We start from the raw sequence: 18,958 nt of genomic DNA on the forward strand, positions 1-18,958 counted from the left end.
GACTTTCACTGAGGTTCTTGCTAATACCTCATGACCCAGTCAGTATCTTGGTGTACGCACAAAAGAAAGGTTCTGCCCATTCACATATGTAGAACTAGGCAGGAAAAGGACAGCTCTGATTTGTGCATTGGAAACAAAAGGAAGCATTGACACTTCATTAGGAGAAACATCGGTCCAGGGCAGAGAAGCTTGAAGAGTTGTGTTCCATGAGCTGTTTCTCTAGTGTAATGTGGAAGAATTGAGCTGATGTGATTTGGCTATATAGATTGAATATAATTCAGACAGCTACCTTTGTTTTATCTCTAGATATTCTACCCAGAAACAACAGATATCTATGATCGCAAGAACATGCCACGCTGTATCTATTGTATTCATGCACTCAGGTAAGGAATACTAGACAGAAATTTGATTGCTTCTGAAATCTTTCTGCAAAGCTGAAACGTGACAGGACAGACAGCTGAACTGAAGGCTGGATGACGGCAAGTCTTCTAGCAGAACAATCTCATCAGGTCAGCAAAGATCAATTAAGCCAATATTTTGCCTATGGCAGGGGCCAAATCAGATTCTAAAGGAAAAAAGCCAGTCAAGTATGTTGATATTACTACCTTTTCATTCTGGTTCCCACCCTCTCTGCTGTCTGAGGCAGAGCTAGGCATCGTTTAACCAAGAAGATAGTAAGGCACTGGCACAGATTACTCAGAGAAGCTTTGGCTGTCCCATCCCTGGAAGTGTTCAAGTCCAGGTTGGACTTTAACAGCCTGGGATAGTGGAAGGTGTCCCTCCCTGTGGCAGGGGGATGAGTTGAAAGTAGATGATCTTTAAGATCCCTTCCAAGCCACGCCTTTCTGTGATTCTGTGATCTGTGTTGAGCTAGCATGACAGGCAGAAAGTAGGAGTTGGTTTTCTTTCCCAGACCCATGTTTCTGCAGCTGTATGGGATCATCCCTCCTTTGTAGCGATTCCATTTCTCATCAGGCCGCAAGTGAATACATTAACCCTATTTTAGTGAGCCAAATCAGCCTAGTGAATACTTCACTATTAGAGATGCCACACCTGCAGTCCTGTGTCCAGTTCTGGGCTCTCCAGCATTAGAGAGACACAAACCAGCTGGAGAGAGTTTAAGGAAAGGTCACTAAGATGCTTAATGGACTAGAGGATCTCTCCTATCAGGACAGGCTGAGACAGTTGGGACTATTCAGCTTATATAACATATAGTGCCATGGGAATCTCAACAATGTGTGCAGCTATCTGAAGGGAGGATGCAAAGGAGAAGCCAGGCTCTTCTCAGTGATGACCCATGATGTGATAAGAGGCAAATGGCATAGTCTGAACCACAGGAGAGTCCCTCTTAACATCAGCAAATTTATCTGTGAAATTCTGCTTCATTTATCTGTGAGATTGACCGAAGAGTGGCACAGGTTGCTCTGAAATGTGAAGTCTCCACTCTTTTGATCCTCAAAAGCCGTCTGAAATGATCCTGGGGAACTTGATCCTATGTGACCTGGTTTGAAAAGGGAGCTTCAACAAGACAAACTTGAGAGTGCCCTTCTAGCCTCAACCATTCTGTTATTCTTTGAAGACTTCATAGTGGTGGGCATAGTTACATTCCACTAAGGGGGGAAGAGAAGAGTCAGCTCACTGTCTTGGTGATTATGAGCTATTATATTGGCTTACCTCTCCTTGAATCTGTATCTCCTAAAACTGTATCATTGCTAGAACCACAAGGAAAAATGCCTAGTTCTAATTATTTGCTTCTTTTATTTTCTAGCCTGTACCTTTTTAAACTGGGTCTTGCCCCTCAGATTCAGGATTTGTATGGCAAGGTAGACTTTACAGGTAAAAAAACCCCAGCACTTACGTATGCTGCCTTCATCTCATATCCTTCTAGATCAGTTATTGAACGCTTGTTTAAGTCAATTAAAGGATTGTTGCTGTGATATTCTTAATGTAAATAAAATCATAAATTAATGGCTGTGAGGAGTTTCAGTAATTTAAGAAAAAGAACTTAATTTGCCAGCTTCCAAGACAGGCAGTTAGACAGTCATTGGTTCATTTATTGTACTGTAAACATTTATTTCACAAATAACAATGTCTGAACGCTTTTGTCTCTGTGGTAAGATGCTTAAGCCTTGCATCCATCTTTTAGAGTTGTATGATATTTAGCATCTGTCTTTTAGAATTGTATGATATTTAGCAACCGCATGTGTTTACGCACTGCATTCGCTTCTCTCAGTGTAGCCTGTTTGTGGGGAAAAAGAAAACACACTGCCTGTGTGTTTTCCTGACCTGTTGGCAACCACAGTTGAGGTACCACAGAATGGAGTCGGTTTCCAGCTCCTCATGAGAGTTCTTGCATTGTTTTCTAATAAGAAAAGCTATGGAATACTCCCTTACGAGTTTCTGGGAGAAATGTAGATTTTAGGAGAGTGTGCAAAATGTCTTAGCATTTTCATTTATTTTGTTTCACTTACTGAGTTACATTCAAAGTATTATTTAAATAATAATTGTCATCTGTTGTAGCTGTCCTATTTTTTTTTTTAGCAGCAGTTAGTACAACAGTGCTAATGGATTGTTAATGATAATGCCATGTAACACTAATTTAACATGTTTCAGAGGAGGAAATCAGTAATATGAGGCTTGAACTGGAGAAGTATGGCATTCAGATGCCTGCCTTCAGCAAGATTGGAGGAATTCTTGCAAATGAACTTTCTGTGGATGAAGCTGCATGTAAGGAAAAATGGCATTTTGTTTGATTTTTTCAAATCAGCTGATCATTTAAGTGTTGGTTTTAATGCTGCAGGTTTTAAGGCTAGTACAGTCTTTCTGATAGGCCTTTTCGAAAACTGCGAAGATGTTTTTATTCTTTCCCTTGAGTATTTTTCTTTTTTCTGGAGCATGATGATTTGACTACTTAAAATATTGTAATTAGGAGTTAGGCTGCTATTTTTTTCAAAACACAAAACCATGATGAAATTAGATATACTTTGATAATTCTTTTGCTTTCCAGTTAATTTTCAGATGATTTTTCTGCTCTTTTCAAATAAGGGATTCTGGATTTCTTGATTTTTAACAGTGCTATTTTGTTTGGGACTAAGTGGCAGACTGTGGCTTGTTTTTCAGTGCATGCTGCTGTCATTGCCATTAATGAAGCAATTGACCGTCAGGTTCCAGCTGACACTCTTACAGCAATGAAGAACCCTAATGCTATGCTAATAAATCTGGATGATCAACTGGAATCCACTTACCAAGCCACACTCTACAGAGCAAAGCAAGACAAGATGGACAATGCTAAAAATAGGGTAGCTCAGTTCTTCTTTCAAACCATTTGTGTGCGTTGCTATGTTGTATTGCAATGTAAACTGTGGGGAATTTGCTGAATGTGTGTTAAGGTCATGTATATGTGGTCTTAGGTGGATTTACTCCTCCTGGCATTCTGTTACGTTCCCCAGTAACCTATCTTTTTGCAGGAAACAGGCAAGAGTTAACTGCATTAGTCTGTTTAGCTGTCTGAAATATGGGCCACATAGATACAGAATTCCTGTCAACGTTTTTTTGTTGGGAGTGCATACTTCTGTTTTCACAGATATGTTTTTCTAACATTGAAATGATGAGCAAAACTGACTGATGCTGGAAGTGGTCCACGTTGCTTTAGAATACTGTATAATACATGCCTAACTCTGTGTACAGCTTTCTGTGTTCTGGAGCTCTACTGTGTGTTCAGTAGAGCCATTAGATTGAAATAAGATGTGGTTCTAAGCTGTCTGTATCAGAGTTTGACTATAGTTACTCCAAATGTGTTTATGTCTAGGGCTTCTTTTTGCATGTGTAGAGGTAGTGTATGTGTGGCCTATCTCAGCTCTATATGGGTCAACATTTACCCTTCCTGACCTTTTCAGTTAGAAGGTCTGTAAGGGAGAAGGAAGCTGTAGAAACCCTGATTAGTTTTTATTTCATCTTCAGATTGCCTCAGAAAGTTCAGATAGAGAGAGAGATGTGTATGAAGAACTTCTGACTCAAGCTGAGATTCAGGGAAACATCAATAAAGTGAACAGTAAGTGTAATGTTATACTAATAGTCTTAATTAAAAGAATACTTCAAAATGATACCTGTGCTCCTCTTTTTCTGTAATGCTGACAAAATTTCAAGGAAGTTCCCTTGTTTTTGTGGGCTGTTTTAGTGGTGGGGTGTTTTGGTTTTCTTCAGTTGTGTGGTTTTCTTGTTGTTAGCTGGTTTTGGTTTGGTTTTGTTTTGTTTTTTTTAGTCATTATTAGTACATAGTTGTAAGCTTAATTCACTACGACTTCTGTAACCCTTCCTTTTGGAAATGGATTGTCCATGTTGCTGAGCCCTTCAATTCTTCATTCTGAATAGTGTATGCCATTTAATAGCCTGTTTTTCAGGCTAATAATTCATAATTGACTTCATAATTGATTCTGGAAGTGTTCCTTTTGGATTACATACCCAACTTGTTGTCTATCAGGTCTAAGAGTATTTCTTTCTGAGTGGTAGGTTGTGTAAACCATGGCACTTTCTCAAGATTCTGTTTTACTGTTGCTAGCACATGCAGCCATATCAAAGATTGACCTGGCTTTGGAACGAGGAGATGCGTTAGCACTGTATGAAGCTTTGGCAACACCAGCCCTGGGACTTCGAGAATTGCTACGAGAAAATTGCGATTGGTATTTCAAGCAGTTCTTGAGTGATAGACAACAGAAGCAGGAGGTATGGAAAAGTATAGATTACCCTGATTTGTGAGGTTTTTTTCCCTGCCTTTCACCATACAACTGTGTACTAATCACTTGGTATATACCTGCATTACGGTTTAGTGTTGTCTAGAAAAAGTCAGTGTTAAGAGATGAAAGCATTGAGTAAGCCTATTATTTAGGCTTTATCTCTGCATGTGAAAGGCCAGTATAATTTTTGTATGTAGGTGTACATATAATAGACCAAACCTTAAACTGCCAACTTGTGTGTGTATAGAACTATTAAAATTAAGGTGTGTCCTCCCTCATTTTGCTATTGTCAGTGCCTAAATAATGTGAATACGTGTGTTTTATAAACACCTATCAGATAAGCCTGAACTGCTTTCACTGTGGAGAATACTATCATACACCACTTGAAGACGTGGTGCTTAGGGACATGGTTTAGTGGTGGATTTGGCAGTATTAGGTGTATGGTTGGACTCAGTGCTCCTAAGGGTCTTTTTCAGCTTCAGTGATTCTGTGATGCCACCCAAGTTATTAAAGTCCTTCTACTTATTTTCTATTTGTATTTGTGTAATATCATAATAGTCCAAGAAGCGTGTATGTATAAGCCAATGCTGCATGTTCTCCATTTTGATGTTCTGCTAACTCTATAGTTGCTCAGAGGTAAAACGCAACATTACTTAATGGATTGTTTAATGCCAAACTGCACAATTGCTAGACTCACTCCAGCAACCAGCTCATGTACAGAGAGCCTTTTCCCTCAAAGTTGTGCCTTTTGTCTTAAGTATGTTATCACTTTGGAAGCAATCTTGCCTTTTATTGCTATGTCCATGGGACTGCAGTTCTGATATAAAAAAGATCAGATTGTACATATACAATCTTTCAACACCTGAACTTAGAATCTGGTGAGCAATTTCATATTTCCATACGTATATTCTTTCTGGTTTAAGTTCAAGTGGAGTATTTTTATTGAGGTAATTGAAATGAACTTGACATTGTTTCACCCTTACAGTTTCTGTTTTTTCTTTAGGCTGGCCTTGCAGGTCCTCTGCAGAAGGAAGAGTTGCAGTTGGGAGTGGATGCTGCTAACAGGGCAGCGCAGCAGTACCAGCAAAGTAAGGATCAGCAGAAATTACTGTAGCAAAGTCACTGTGGATGTGATCAAGAAAATGAAGCAGCACAGTATTTCGGTTTATTATGAATGGTCATTGTGAATGTTCTTTAAGTATTTTACAGCTGCTAAGAACATGAAAGAGAGTTGGTTGCCCTAATTATTTGCAGTGTCTTTTATCCGACTCTTACAATGTGGCTGGAGATAACAGCATTAAAACATTAATTTGAATTAAGAAACATTGAATTTTTGCATCCATCTTAAATAACCTCTTTTTATAGAATACTTTTATGAATTTTTATGCTGTGGATCTGTGAAGAAAATCTGGATTGCTCCATGAGATGTGAAAGATAGTTTTATCTGCTGATCATTCACATTGAGCTATAGAACCATTACTGTTTCCAAATATCAGGTAGCAAATAAAATGCCAATAATTTGCTGATTGGTTTTTGATAGATGCTTCTGAGACTGCACCGAGCTCTCTTACTGTCCAGGAGCAATTTACTTTGTGATAGGTAGAAAGGAGAGTAACAGAGGTTGGAGGAGAGAGGATTTAGAATACAAGAGGAAAATAGCAAATGCTGAATTAAGTAGGTAGCTGCCTTTGAAGTGCCTTATTTGTTAGGCATGGATGTCCACATTTGTTTACCTTCTTGTGGTGTTTTAAGTTAGCCAGCATGTACCCAATATGGAGTGCCTGTGTTACTGCCTTGAGCAGGATAGAGGTAGAAAGGAAGAGAAAATCAGTATGATTCACCCATCCAAAAATTTGCATTGAGGCTTCTTACTATCAGAATAGTGAAATGGTAAAACAGTCCCTTGATAACCAGACAAAAAGGTGAACTAGTATTAAATATGAACATTGTGTGTTTTAATGGTCTTCAGTAATGGAAGACTAGCTAACTAGTGTAGGAGGTGTATGGATCTGAGAGTTTGGCTCTTTCCCTGCAGTTTGGGTATTATTCTTTCTCTAGTTAAGTATTTGAGTAAAATGAAAGTGCTAGTAAGTATTATGGGAGTCTCAGCTGTCTGCCTTCCTCATTTTTTTATGCTCTTTGAATTTCTAGAACTGGCAGCAGTAGCCAAAATTAATTCAGCAATTCGAATGGGTGATGCTGAGAAGACTGTGGCAGAAATGATGAATCCAGAGGCCCAGTTACCAGAGGTTTATACATTTGCTGCAGATCTTTACCAAAGGGAGCTGGCCACCTTACAGCAACAGAGCCCTGAAGTAAGTATCACCTTCTCTGTTATTTCTGAAAGTTGGCATGGGTCACTGGGTCCACCTTGTCTGTCTTCCTAAATGCGTTCTCTGGAACAAACCTGTCTTGGAGTCTTCCCAGAACTGCTTTGGTGTTCAGTCTGTTCTGATGTGGTTTAATCCTTTGATCTTGATCTGATCGGCCTTGTAAGACTTTACCTCAGTCTCTTACTTAGTGATCGAGCTTTGTTTATGATACTCACCTTTCTACTTTGTTGTCTTAAAGGATGTCTCTTTGCCTTGTTACATGTCTGTTCTGACAGCTACTCCATTGATCTCTGTGTGCAGCAATAGTTTGTATAGAGTGAATAGAATTAATTTGTTATCCTCTTTGTATGCAGGGTCACCTCACCCATCCAGAACTGTCTGTTGCTGTAGAGATGCTGTCTTCTGTGGCCCTGATTAACAGGGCTTTGGATTCAGGGGATATGAACACAGTGTGGAAACAACTGAGCAGTCCTGTCACAGGTCTTACAAACATTGAGGATGAGAACTCACAGAGGTGAGTAATTAAAGGAATTGTAGCTATCCTTGATGGTGCTCTGTGGCTTCATGAATTTTCTGTTCCTTCTCTTAAATTTTACATGATTTCTACATTCTTTCTTGCAGTATGGATTTAATCTCTGCTATATCTTGAATCTTGTTTTTGCGAATACTGTTTCTTATTGGTCTGATTCCTGTGCTGTCTTGTGGATTTCACATTAAAATCATGCTGTAATACCATTACGTTGTCACTAGTACTTATGCCAGCTCACCCATTTTCTTTGCCCTGGACTCATACTCAGCATTTCAGTGCTTTTTTTCTGTTTGGCAGTTTTGTCTGATTGAACCTATTTCACATTTGTGCTGATATCCTTCACACACACAAGCATTTCTCTTTCTCCCCATTTTCAGTTTCAACTCTCATGTTACCTCTCCCACTTAGTGTGCAGTTCTCAGTGCTGGGTTGTGTGCTCCCTGAGCAGATTGTTGCAATGTCATGTTTACTGGATTTGGGTTTTGTTTTCTGACAGATACATTGATGATTTGGTGAAGCTGAAAGCTGAAAGAAGTGCAGAAGGAAATGAATTTATCACATGGAATGATATCCAGTCATGTGTTGATCATGTGAATAAAGTTGTGCATGAAGAACATGAAAGTAGGTTTTTCTGTTCAATTCGTGGTAGACTGATTGTAGCTTATAAGGAGTGCTAAAATTAGATGTCAATCCAAAAAGTTATTGATTGACTTGTAGTTGTGTTATGCATTAGATATCTAGGAAGATCTTAGTTGTGAACAAGACTTGGTGTTCTGTAATATGAAAGTCATGATTGCAGGACTTTTTGTTGATGGAGAGATCAGGCAGTCTGTTGTTTGTGGTATTGATGTCAGTATTTCAAAGCTGTTTATTAATACTTCCAGTGTAAATTTCTACTCTTTTTGGGTTGGAAATGCATTGTCTGCTGTCAGCGTCTAGGATTAGTCTAGAATCTTCTCATTTTGCTTCAGTTGCCCAATTTTAGGCTGTATTACCAAAATCTCTCAATTAGTTGTAGCCTTGTCTTGGAGTGCTCCATCCTTCTTCCTAATTTGCTGCATTCAGTAGAAGAGATTTTTCTTGAAGTCTTATCCTTTTATTTGATGGCTACTTTTTCCCTGTTCAGGTTTTCCTCTTCTTTCTTTTATTCTTTTTTTTGTTTGTTTTTTTTTAATCTGCATTGGTCTTTTTACCTTCCCAGTATTTCATTCCCTGGTTTAGTTGCCAGTAATTTAGCTCTGTAATCAGAAGATGTCCAAAAACTCTCTGAAGTTGCAAGTGTCTAACACAGATCACTGGTGATACTCCTGCTCCCTGGGTGCAGGGACAATGATATTTGAGTTCTCACAGTGACCATGCTTCTGAAGTTAATCCTTCAACTGTACCATGTGTCTTACGCCCTACAATCGCACTGCTCAGTGTTTCCCTAGGTGGCTTATTGACCTGAAGCATGGAAGCCTGTTTCTTTGCAATCATATAAAAGGTGTGCTCGAGGAATCACCACTAATGCATTGCACTCACTTACACGCATTGGTCAGTAGTCCTATATTGAAGAGAAAGGGAGAGGTGTAGTATATACATACATATACAGTGCGAGGTTCAACGAGACTTGGAGCAGCCTGGTCTGTAGTCTTCTTGGCCTAGTGGAAGCTGTGCCTTGCCCCTGGCAAGGGGCCTTGGAGCTAGGTGATCTTTAATGTCCCTTCCAGCCCAAACCACTCTATGCAGCAAGTGTGAATACTGAAAATTATATACTCATGAAGGAAAAAAATTACTGTTGCAAGCTGAAAATGGTCAATGAGTGTTAATATAATTCTATGCTTCTAGCCCTTCAAGTTTTTTACTTTCTGTTTCTCAGTAGTATTTATGTTAATAATGGTCTTGTAACAGTGATAAAAGACTGGGTGTGAGTGTAATTATGAAAACTTTATCAGAAGAGAAAACTGGAGTAATTCTTCTTGCACTAAGACAGTATTAGTTGACGTAAAATCCAGAGTGGAGATAGAGGAGTCCTTGAAAATAGTATAGTTAAACAAACTTATTCTTCATTAGACCCTTGTGATGTTATGTTTCGTATGGTTTAATTTTGTGGGTTTTTTTCTTGTTTTCATTAAGGGTTCTTCATTTTTGTTTATGACCAGTACTGAGAGCCTCCTGAGTTTGACTCTAACTTTGAAGCTATATTTGTAATATTTATAATTTTATAATATTTAGTATCTCAGCAAGGCTTGGAGCTTTGCATCATGAAGCGGGAGAGATTTGTCACAAGTGTGGAGGTGATGATAAAGTTTATGTTGTACACTGAGACAAGCCGGTGTCTTCTGCCCCTCCTTGTTTCTGTACTTGGTGTGTTTCACTTTGCAAAGCTTATACTCTAGAGAGGGTTAACTTTTAAATTAAAAGCTTGCTGTCTTGGTTAACTTGTTTTCTGCATCTCCAAATAGACACTATGTTTCCTATTTGGGTCACCTAAGTAGATTTGTTAAAACCACACAAACAGGGCGCCGCATTGCGGGTGCGCACACCGGTGCTAGTTTTATAGTATCTTTATAGTATCTTTTCCTTTCTGTGTAAGAGGTTACAGTGGAATTCTAAAAGTCTGTGTAGTCCCAACATCCTGTTTCTTTTAACGCTCCTTGTCCTGTAAGAAAATCTGCAGAAAGTCCTATAATGACGTAAATTGTTCTCCTGGGAAATTTCCTAATTCGTTGGTCTGCTTCGTATATGCCCTTATATACGTTTATCTTCTCTCTATGAATAACTTAAATTAGTCAGAGAAGGTCCTCAAGCTTTGTGATTGTATATAAATGTGTGTGTGTGTATGAGTGTATTTTTTTCTTATGTGTGCTTTCTTAAGTTATCGTATCTGTTTTTTGATAGAAACCATGCCATTGTTTTATGGTGCAGTTCTTGCAATGTCCTCAGCATATATCCTTCCTTGATCTCTACTCTATCCAAATGTAAACTCTTCCCCAAGGTGTTCTACTTTTTTAATCAACTTCTGTTTTGTGAGTCTTGTGTTGAAGAGTCACAATCTTTGAATACAAGCAGAGTTGGAGATTCCCACACTGATCTCCTTTCTTTTATCTAAAAGAGTTCTTTGTTCTGCACTGAACCAAACCATAAGTAGAGAATTGAATCTGATGAACTCGGGGATTCATCTCAACCTGAGTTATTTCATGATTTTCAGGATCAGTTGCTATAGATGTAGATTCTGTTTGCATTTAGCTAACTGTAAGGTCTTTATTTTGCTGAACAGTAAATTTTACTGTACTTGAATAGCATCCACTTCTGTGATAATACAGCTGATACTACATATGTCCTTAATGAAAGAGTTTTCTAAAATACAAGGTTACTGTATTTTTAAATGGTATTCCATGCAGGGCCTTAGTTTCATGTGAAGATTTCTTTCCAAGCCATAACCTTGGAATATTGTGAACTCTGGCCATTTGGGCTTTCTAGAAGCTCTGAGCTGGGTGTCTGAGGATTCAGTTTTGTCTCTGCATGTGGTCTCCCTGAGGTGTTTTTTTTTTTTTCCTTTGAAACTTTATTTTTTTGATTGCAGTGCTCAAGAATTACAACTACTTTGGAGAGGAGAAATAGCTTTGGTTTATTTGCTAGTACATAATGTTTTCTGTTGAAAAAATACTGTGGTTCTGAGCTGTTACTTGATTTAGGAAGGACTAACTGCACTTTTGTTCTGAAGCAATGCTTGTGATTATTGTTAACCAAGAATGGAACTTTGTCTTTCTCCTCCCCCTTTGCATTCCTCCCTAGGGATTTTGGCAATTGGTCTTATTAATGAAGCTCTGGATGAAGGGGACACCAAGAAGACTCTTCAAGCCTTACAGACTCCTGCAGCAAAATTGGAGGGTGTAGCCCCAAAGGTAGCACAGCATTACCAAGATACACTACTTCGAGCCAAGAGAGAGAAAGCGCAGGTGAGTGCAGTTAAATGCACCTTTTGAAAGACCTTTGCATTAGTGTTGCTGTAATGTTACTGGTCTTGAAAGTCTGGAATCAAAATTGGCAATGGAGAAGTGGGCATTCTGCATACCTTCAACTGATCTTAACCAATCAGAAAGAGATTTCAGCTAGCAGTGTCAATCTGTGAACTGTGGAGATGGGTGTAAGGATATTAAGAGCACATGGTGGCTTGCTATAGCTAAACTCGGGTCCCAAGTGAGGTACGTATCTTTTTTGTGGAAAACATAATATTCATTATCTGGTTTTGTGAGGAGACCATGTTCATTCCAGGAGTACTGAACTTCTGCTTGCAAGTTTTCTGCAAGCTTAAGTACTTTATTCTCATGTTCTGTGTTAAATGTACTCTTAAGTATAGTTATATATATGGCAAAAAAGAAAGTTTCTGGAAGTGGAAAAATCTGTAAAGTGATAAATTAGAAAAAAGATGTGCAACAACATACATACATGCTACCAGCAAAATATATATGCTGTTGTTCACCTGATGACACTTCCATTGCTTATGGCTTTTTTGAGCTGAAGTTGTCATTAGCCAAGGATCTTCTACCTACATGTACATAGTTGCAGTTTTCACTAATTGAAAGGTGAAGATGAAGAGAGGAAGAGCAAGTTTCATCTTACACCTTTCATCAAGGTATAAGAAAGGATGACAAGTGCAGGTGTGTGTATGCAATTGATTTTTGGGTAGTAGGGAGGGGACACTGGTTTTTTTTCCCCGTATCTATTTACAGAGAAGTAGCAGATGTCTGCTTTCAGTGACTTGAGGGTGTTTTGTTTTCTTTTTTCTGCTGTGGAGCTCATTGTTCAAGTAGCAATGCACAATTTTGTACAGAGGCTAAGGTTTGGATTGTGTTGAACATTTTGTTTTTGACTAAAGGTAAACCAGTATGATGACAATAGAAAACTATGCTATTCTGATTTCCCAAGGGTCTTGACAGGATTAATGTTCCTCAGGATTCATTTTGTGCTGAAGCATTTCCTCTCGCTGAGTCAGAATGAAACAATGAAATCTTTTTATCCTGTACTTAAACTTGTGCCAGACTGTGCTGGTAACTTCTGGGTTGGTATGAAATTACCTTATTTAGACATAAGATAAATAAAGGGCTTCTCCCAGCAGCATGGGAATAATTCCAGAAATAGAAAGATGATATTATACAGTAACTATGTGGGGAAAATAACCACAATCTGAAGTCAACTGTTATGAACTAGTGATTTCTATACCTTGGGGCTGAGAAGGATTAATGTTCACCTGAAGATGTGGTTCAGTTGCTTACTTGATTGAGGAGTGCTATATCATGCATGTTTCTGATGAGAGAGATGAGAGGGGAAAAAACAGTAGACTCCATAGTATGTTACACTGTGTGTATCTTGCAGAAAGCCTTGCAGCAGTAAAACTGTAGAGAAGCCACAACATGGTTTTGACTTCTGTGGATACATAGTAAAGTATAGTTACAGTGATGATTCTCCCCCACATCCTGGACAGGAATTTTGCCGTTGCTGGTACTCTTGTGGGACTGTTTGGCTTTCAGATGAAATCTGTCTATGAAGGTCATGTTAAGCTCTTGAATGAAGTATCATTTAGCCAGTTAGTTTCAGATCTGCCAAAACAATGGTTAAAATATGGAAAGCACATAAGGAAATGTTCATTTTAAGTCTGGCCTTAAAGCCCTTGAATGTTGTAAATAGTGGTTCTTTTGTGCACTGTGATTATTATTCCCTTCCAGAACTAAAGGTTTCCTATGTTCTGTTTGTATGAGAAAAGTTGTCAGAGGGATGGTAGTTGCATCTTAGCATTTCTTTTGGTAGTTACCTACAGGAAGGACCAGTGGGTGGAGAGAAGCTTATGCTTGGCAACTGCTGGGTCATTGTTCTCTGTGTATATTTTGGGACTTGCAAAACACTTGTCCCTTTCCTCCTCTCAAATTTCTGCATGTAACATTAGCTCATTTGGCTAGATTTCCCAGCCAAAATACAGGATACTGTGTGATCACTGTTCCTTGACAGGCCATCTGTTAAAATAAAGATTTAAAACATGGCTTTGACTGCTGTGTGTGTACACCCATCCACAACACATACGATGCTTTTTGCTTTGTCAGTTTGTACAGGTTTGTGAAGTTTTGTGGGCAGGGAAATGAGCAGCCTGATGTGACCTTACCAAAAGGTTTATTAGTTTCTGCACATGTATGTGAATCAGCAGCTCTCTGTAGTCCTTCTGTTGAAGGACTAACTTCCTGGAAAATCATATACTCTTAGCTAGTATGGCTTTAGGACTAGCTGGCACTAAGTCCCTGGCCTTGTGTTTGCTCATCTTATTAGAGTGATTCTTATTGATAGAATTTCTTGTTTGTTCTGTTTCCTGTGAATTTCTTTTGTCCAGGGAAAGTGTTGAGTTTGGTAATGCCATAGTAGTCTCTGCCAGTCACAAATCCACATTATATCCTTGTGCTGGAGTTAGTTAGGAAGACTGAAATACTTATTTTTCTCTCTGTTATGGAAAACTACTCTTTTGGCTGTTTCTGAATGTAGGTTATCTTACTTGGCAAAAATAGTGATACTTTTCTCCTGATATTGTATATTTTTCTTGTTGTATTGTCTTCAGGACACACAGGATGAAACAGCTGTACTTTGGCTAGATGAAATTCAGGATGGGATTCATAAGGCTAACAAGGACACTGAGGAGTCCCAGAGATGTAAGTATTATCGCACAGTATTGCAATTAATCCCCACTACCAGCCAAATACCACTTATTTAAGGAAAAGTTGAGGGCTAGAAATGTCATATACATGTGGCAAAGGAAACCAGAAGAGCCTACAGGCTTCTGGTGCAGGTGTGGTTTTTTGAGGAGTGAATGTCAGATTCTTCAAATACTAAATTTCTTCTGTTGTGGGGGGATATGCATTTTTTTCCAGTTTTGCATGTGACCATTAGACTACGTTACCTTGTTGGACCAATCTTTTTCAAATTGATTGTCATTTGCGACTAATTGTGTGTGTCTGTGGGTGGTTGGTTAGAAGTGAGAGTGTTCACATGCACTGTTGAAATGATGCTTTCTGGTGAGCATTACCTTTTATTTGTGCGAGGTACTGTTGTCTTGTCTTGGTTCTCTTAGATATTACCAGACAAACACTCACATGGTTTTTGGATACAAAGAGTACTACCCGTCAGTGATACTTACCTTTGCTCCTTAACGCAGTTGGCAGGTGGACTGGTCCACCCGTTGTTGCTTCCCAGTCATTATAACAATTTTGTTTCTGTCTGCAGAAACAATTAAGTAATTACTGCTCTGGTTGTTGAGTTGTGACTGGCTCTGCCAGAAGAAACTCTGTTAACTGAAACAGACATCAGAGGAGAGCTGTAACTGTGTATGTTGAAAACTTCTGGTGATAAATCAGCACCATACTGGGACTTTGGGCACACCATTACATGCTGTCAGGTGCAGTTTCATGCATGGCTGGATACTCTGTACTGAAGAGGCCTCTATACTGCAAGTCCTCGAGTTGGTTTTTTATTTATGTTTCATGTTTATGTACACTGAAAATTTGCATATCTTACATACAGCCCAGCTATGAGGGTGTGTTCATGTTGCCTTGCTCTGTTCTGCCATTCTGTGCTTGCTGTGAGCTACTGAGACCCTGCGCTAACTTGCTTTCTGGTTTTATCCAAGTCTCCTTAGGAATTCTAGCCATTAATGAAGCGGTAGATCATGGTGACGTTAGCCAGACCCTGAGTGCCTTGCGTTCACCTGATGTTGGGCTGTACGGAGTCACTCCAGAATGTGCTGAGACGTACCAGCAAGAATTGTCAGAAGTTAAGAAAAGGACGGCAGGTACACCTTAAGTAGCTAACTATTAGTGAAATAAATGCAAGATTATTGTACATGGAATTGGAACTAGAGGTAAAAAAGCCCCTAGGAAAAAATTCTGTGTTGTAGATAGCAGCTGTGGATGCTCTGTGAAATAAGGTGTTTTTTTTTTTTTTTTTTAAATATGAGTAGTATAATGTTCTCCACTTATACAATGCGTTGTGTTTAGGTAGCTCTCATATGAGGTCATTAGGGATTCAGAAACATCCCTTTCCTTGTTTGGAGAAAGAATAATCTATAAAGGAAATTTCCTGGTTGTAAAATTTGTATGTGTGAAAGGTAAGACACTTGTCAGTGTTTCAGACTTCTAATTGCAGTTTCTGCTCTCAGGGGGCAATGGCAGCGAGTGGGTGAAACACTGGGTGAGAGGAGGCTATCATTATTATCATAACCTGCGGACCAAAGAGGGAGGATGGGACGAACCAGCAGAATTTGTGCAAAATGACACTCAGCTGTCACGGGAAGAGATACAGGTAGAGTAATAGATTAACGCGTGCTCCTTCTCTTGAAAGTTGACATTCTCACCATTCCCACCCTTAATGCAGCTCTGAGATAGAATGCTTCAATGCCATAGTCATGTTAACTCACTTAGTAACTCATTTGATTTGCTAGGCATCATCAGATTGTGTGTGTCACAACTCCTTGTCCTATTTAATGAAAATTTATCCTGTTACTAAGAGAGTACGGGATCGTCATGTAACTGTTTTTTTTGAAACACAACTTTGGAGTTTCTTGTAAGCACAGTATGGAAAGCTGATGTAACATCCTTTTTTTTTGTATTTCCATTTTCTTTTTCTGGCTTCTCTTCCTATCATAACATTAAATCAGAGCACCATATCTGGAGTCACTGCAGCATACAACCGAGAACAGTTGTGGCTTGCAAATGAGAACCTGATTATGAAACTTCAGGCTTGCTGTCGAGGGTATCTTGTTCGCCAGGAATTCAACTCAAGAATGAATTTTTTGAAGAAGCAAGTCCCAGCAATCACTTGCATTCAGGTAGTGATACCCTTTAATTCTGTTTGGAACTTGTACTCTGCAGTTGTTTTCTGTACACAAGCTTATTAACAGTTTTGTTCAATTCAAGTAATTACAGCACACAATTGTCTTTGCCTCATATTGTAACTTATCTAAAAACATTTCCTTCTCCAGTGAGTTTTGGTGTATTATTTGCTTTTAGGTGTCATATATAATCGATCCAGTAATCACATAGAATTGGAGAGAGAAAAAGTTACTTGAGGAAACTTTAACGGTTATTTTTTTATACATTTCAATGTTTCGGGAGTGAGGAAATATGAAGTGTGTTCTATGTGTTGATGGTGATAGTGCCATGAGATGCATTGCTGCTGTGATTCATCATGAATTAAGGAGAAACAACATGGTCTTCAGTATTCTTGCTTTTCTTCAAATTTGTCCAGGGATTTGGAGGATAGCTGCATAATTCAGCATGAAATCAGGTGCATTTACAGGACAGCGACAAAAAAATTATTCTGTGATGTTGTAACTGAATTATGTGCAAATGCAACAGTTGCTTTGAACCCTATTACCATTTTATTATTTCAGCAGTATATATCCAATTGTTTCTGCCTAAGTAGCAGATACTCTGCTGTATATTTAACAAAACCTCCACACCCACTCTCAGCTCATTAAAATAACACACTCTCTGTTTAAGTGTAGTCCAACCCCTTGCCTGAGTTCTTTTCCCAAGTGTGAATGGCAGTGGGTCTGCTGGGAAAGCTTGAACTGTTACACCATTGTTCTCAGCAGCAGCAGCTAACACATGATCCTTATGTAGAACAGTTTCTATCAATTTGACTGTTTCACTGTATCCTTGACCCCTAATTGTGCTTCAGAAGGCCCAGGCTCTTCATGGTGTAATTTCAAGTCTCTCATGATTACATTTGGAGAATAGTTAATGCTTGACACAGTGTCTCTTGATAAGACAAGCACATCTCCTTCATGTTTCATTTAGCCAAAAGGGCAGTTGGAAGCTGAGGAACCCAAAGAAGCTCAGATTTGCAATTACTTCTGTTCAATTAGAAAAGTAAAGTGAATGTGCCTGTTTTGTTTTCAGTCTCAATGGCGTGGCTACAAGCAAAGGAAGGCATATCAAACCCGTTTGGATTACCTACGTGCACAAAAGGACCAAGTAGTAAAGGTAGTGCAGGTTTTCTGCTTACTGTTTTGGTAAGCCTTTGGGGTAGTGAGCTTCATAGATAAGTTTTCAATCTGAGTGTTTTGGTTACCCTTCAATAGATTCAATCAATGACCAGGATGTATCAAGCCAGAAGACGTTACAGAGATCGTCTGCAGTATTTCAGAAACCACGTAAGAGGCTACCTTGTTAAATATATTCTGTACCTGACTTTGGTACTCTTTCCAGAATGATGTCAAGTGCTTTTTTGTTTCTTAAATCCTAGATAAATGATGTCGTAAAAATCCAAGCCTTTATTCGAGCAAACAAAGCCCGAGAAGACTACAAAACCCTCAGTAAGTATTGCCAAGAGAATAAAACTGCTGTGGCTTGAATCTCTGTTTGTGAGGGATCATAGATTCATAGAAGAGATTCCCCAACTCTCTCTGCCTGTCTCCATTGGAGAGATGCTTTAGCCCATGATCATCTTTGTAGCCCTCCTCTGGACTCAGCCCTGCAACTCCGTATCCTTCTTACTATATTGGGGGCCCCTGAGCTGAACACAGTACTTCAGGTGGGGTCTCATTAGAGTAGAGTAGAGGAGGAGAATCACCTGCCTTGACCTCCTGACCACACTGCTTTTGATGCAGCCCAGGATGCAGTTGGCATTCTGTGCTGCAAGTGCACGTTGCTGGGTCACATCAAGCTTCTTGTCAACCACTATGATATTGGCTGTGTGATCTATAACATCAAGACAGTTTTGAGGAGCAGTCGGGATGAAGTTGATAGGGAAGTGCAGGGTGTAGGTAGTTCTTGAGGCTGAAGGAGAAGTTGATTCTAGCTGCCTTTTTTTTTTTTCCCTGCTGAAAAATAGAACTGTAGCTTTGCAGTTAGCTCTGACAGTGTGTACTACCCTATGCTAATACTTTGTTCTCAATTTAGTTCTCTTACAATTTTCTCAAAACAGGAGAATTAAAATGTCTGAAGCTGGTTAGACAAGAGGGTACTAATTTGACTCTGGGTGCTCCTTGATGTGCTGTTTAAACATAGATAAGGCATATATGTACTTCTGTTTGCCATCCCCTAGTGTAGTCTATTTTCTTTCCTGTTTTTAGTTAATGCTGAAAATCCACCTATGGCTGTGGTTCGGAAATTTGTCCACTTGCTTGATCAGAGTGACCAAGATTTTCAGGAGGAGCTTGAGCTAATGAAACTCCGTGAAGAAGTTGTAACCTTGATCCGATCCAATCAGCAACTGGAAAATGACCTCAATCTCATGGACATCAAAATTGGTTTGCTAGTGAAAAACAAAATTACATTGCAGGTAAGAAATATGTTGTTGGGAGACCAGCTACACATAGAATTGAGCACAGTGGTAGTTGG

At 39.1% G+C, this 18,958-nt stretch overlaps 1 protein-coding gene across 1 annotated transcript in view; it reads left to right on the top strand.

The window, feature by feature from the left end:
* Window positions 1-18,958, top strand: part of IQGAP1 (IQ motif containing GTPase activating protein 1) — a 53,018-nt gene that overhangs the window by 15,396 nt on the left and 18,664 nt on the right. The window contains exons 5-23 of the mRNA XM_064721918.1: window positions 307-383; window positions 1,769-1,836; window positions 2,614-2,727; window positions 3,121-3,299; window positions 3,961-4,051; window positions 4,559-4,722; window positions 5,737-5,821; window positions 6,885-7,048; window positions 7,420-7,580; window positions 8,092-8,216; window positions 11,373-11,536; window positions 14,179-14,269; window positions 15,244-15,405; window positions 15,772-15,914; window positions 16,270-16,440; window positions 17,516-17,599; window positions 17,698-17,769; window positions 17,862-17,931; window positions 18,691-18,899. Coding sequence (XP_064577988.1) covers window positions 307-383; window positions 1,769-1,836; window positions 2,614-2,727; window positions 3,121-3,299; window positions 3,961-4,051; window positions 4,559-4,722; window positions 5,737-5,821; window positions 6,885-7,048; window positions 7,420-7,580; window positions 8,092-8,216; window positions 11,373-11,536; window positions 14,179-14,269; window positions 15,244-15,405; window positions 15,772-15,914; window positions 16,270-16,440; window positions 17,516-17,599; window positions 17,698-17,769; window positions 17,862-17,931; window positions 18,691-18,899 — 2,394 coding nt within the window. The remainder of the gene's footprint in view (window positions 1-306; window positions 384-1,768; window positions 1,837-2,613; window positions 2,728-3,120; window positions 3,300-3,960; window positions 4,052-4,558; window positions 4,723-5,736; window positions 5,822-6,884; window positions 7,049-7,419; window positions 7,581-8,091; window positions 8,217-11,372; window positions 11,537-14,178; window positions 14,270-15,243; window positions 15,406-15,771; window positions 15,915-16,269; window positions 16,441-17,515; window positions 17,600-17,697; window positions 17,770-17,861; window positions 17,932-18,690; window positions 18,900-18,958) is intronic.

This window comes from Zonotrichia leucophrys, chromosome 10, assembly GCF_028769735.1.
Source record: "Zonotrichia leucophrys gambelii isolate GWCS_2022_RI chromosome 10, RI_Zleu_2.0, whole genome shotgun sequence".
NCBI lineage: Eukaryota > Metazoa > Chordata > Aves > Passeriformes > Passerellidae > Zonotrichia > Zonotrichia leucophrys.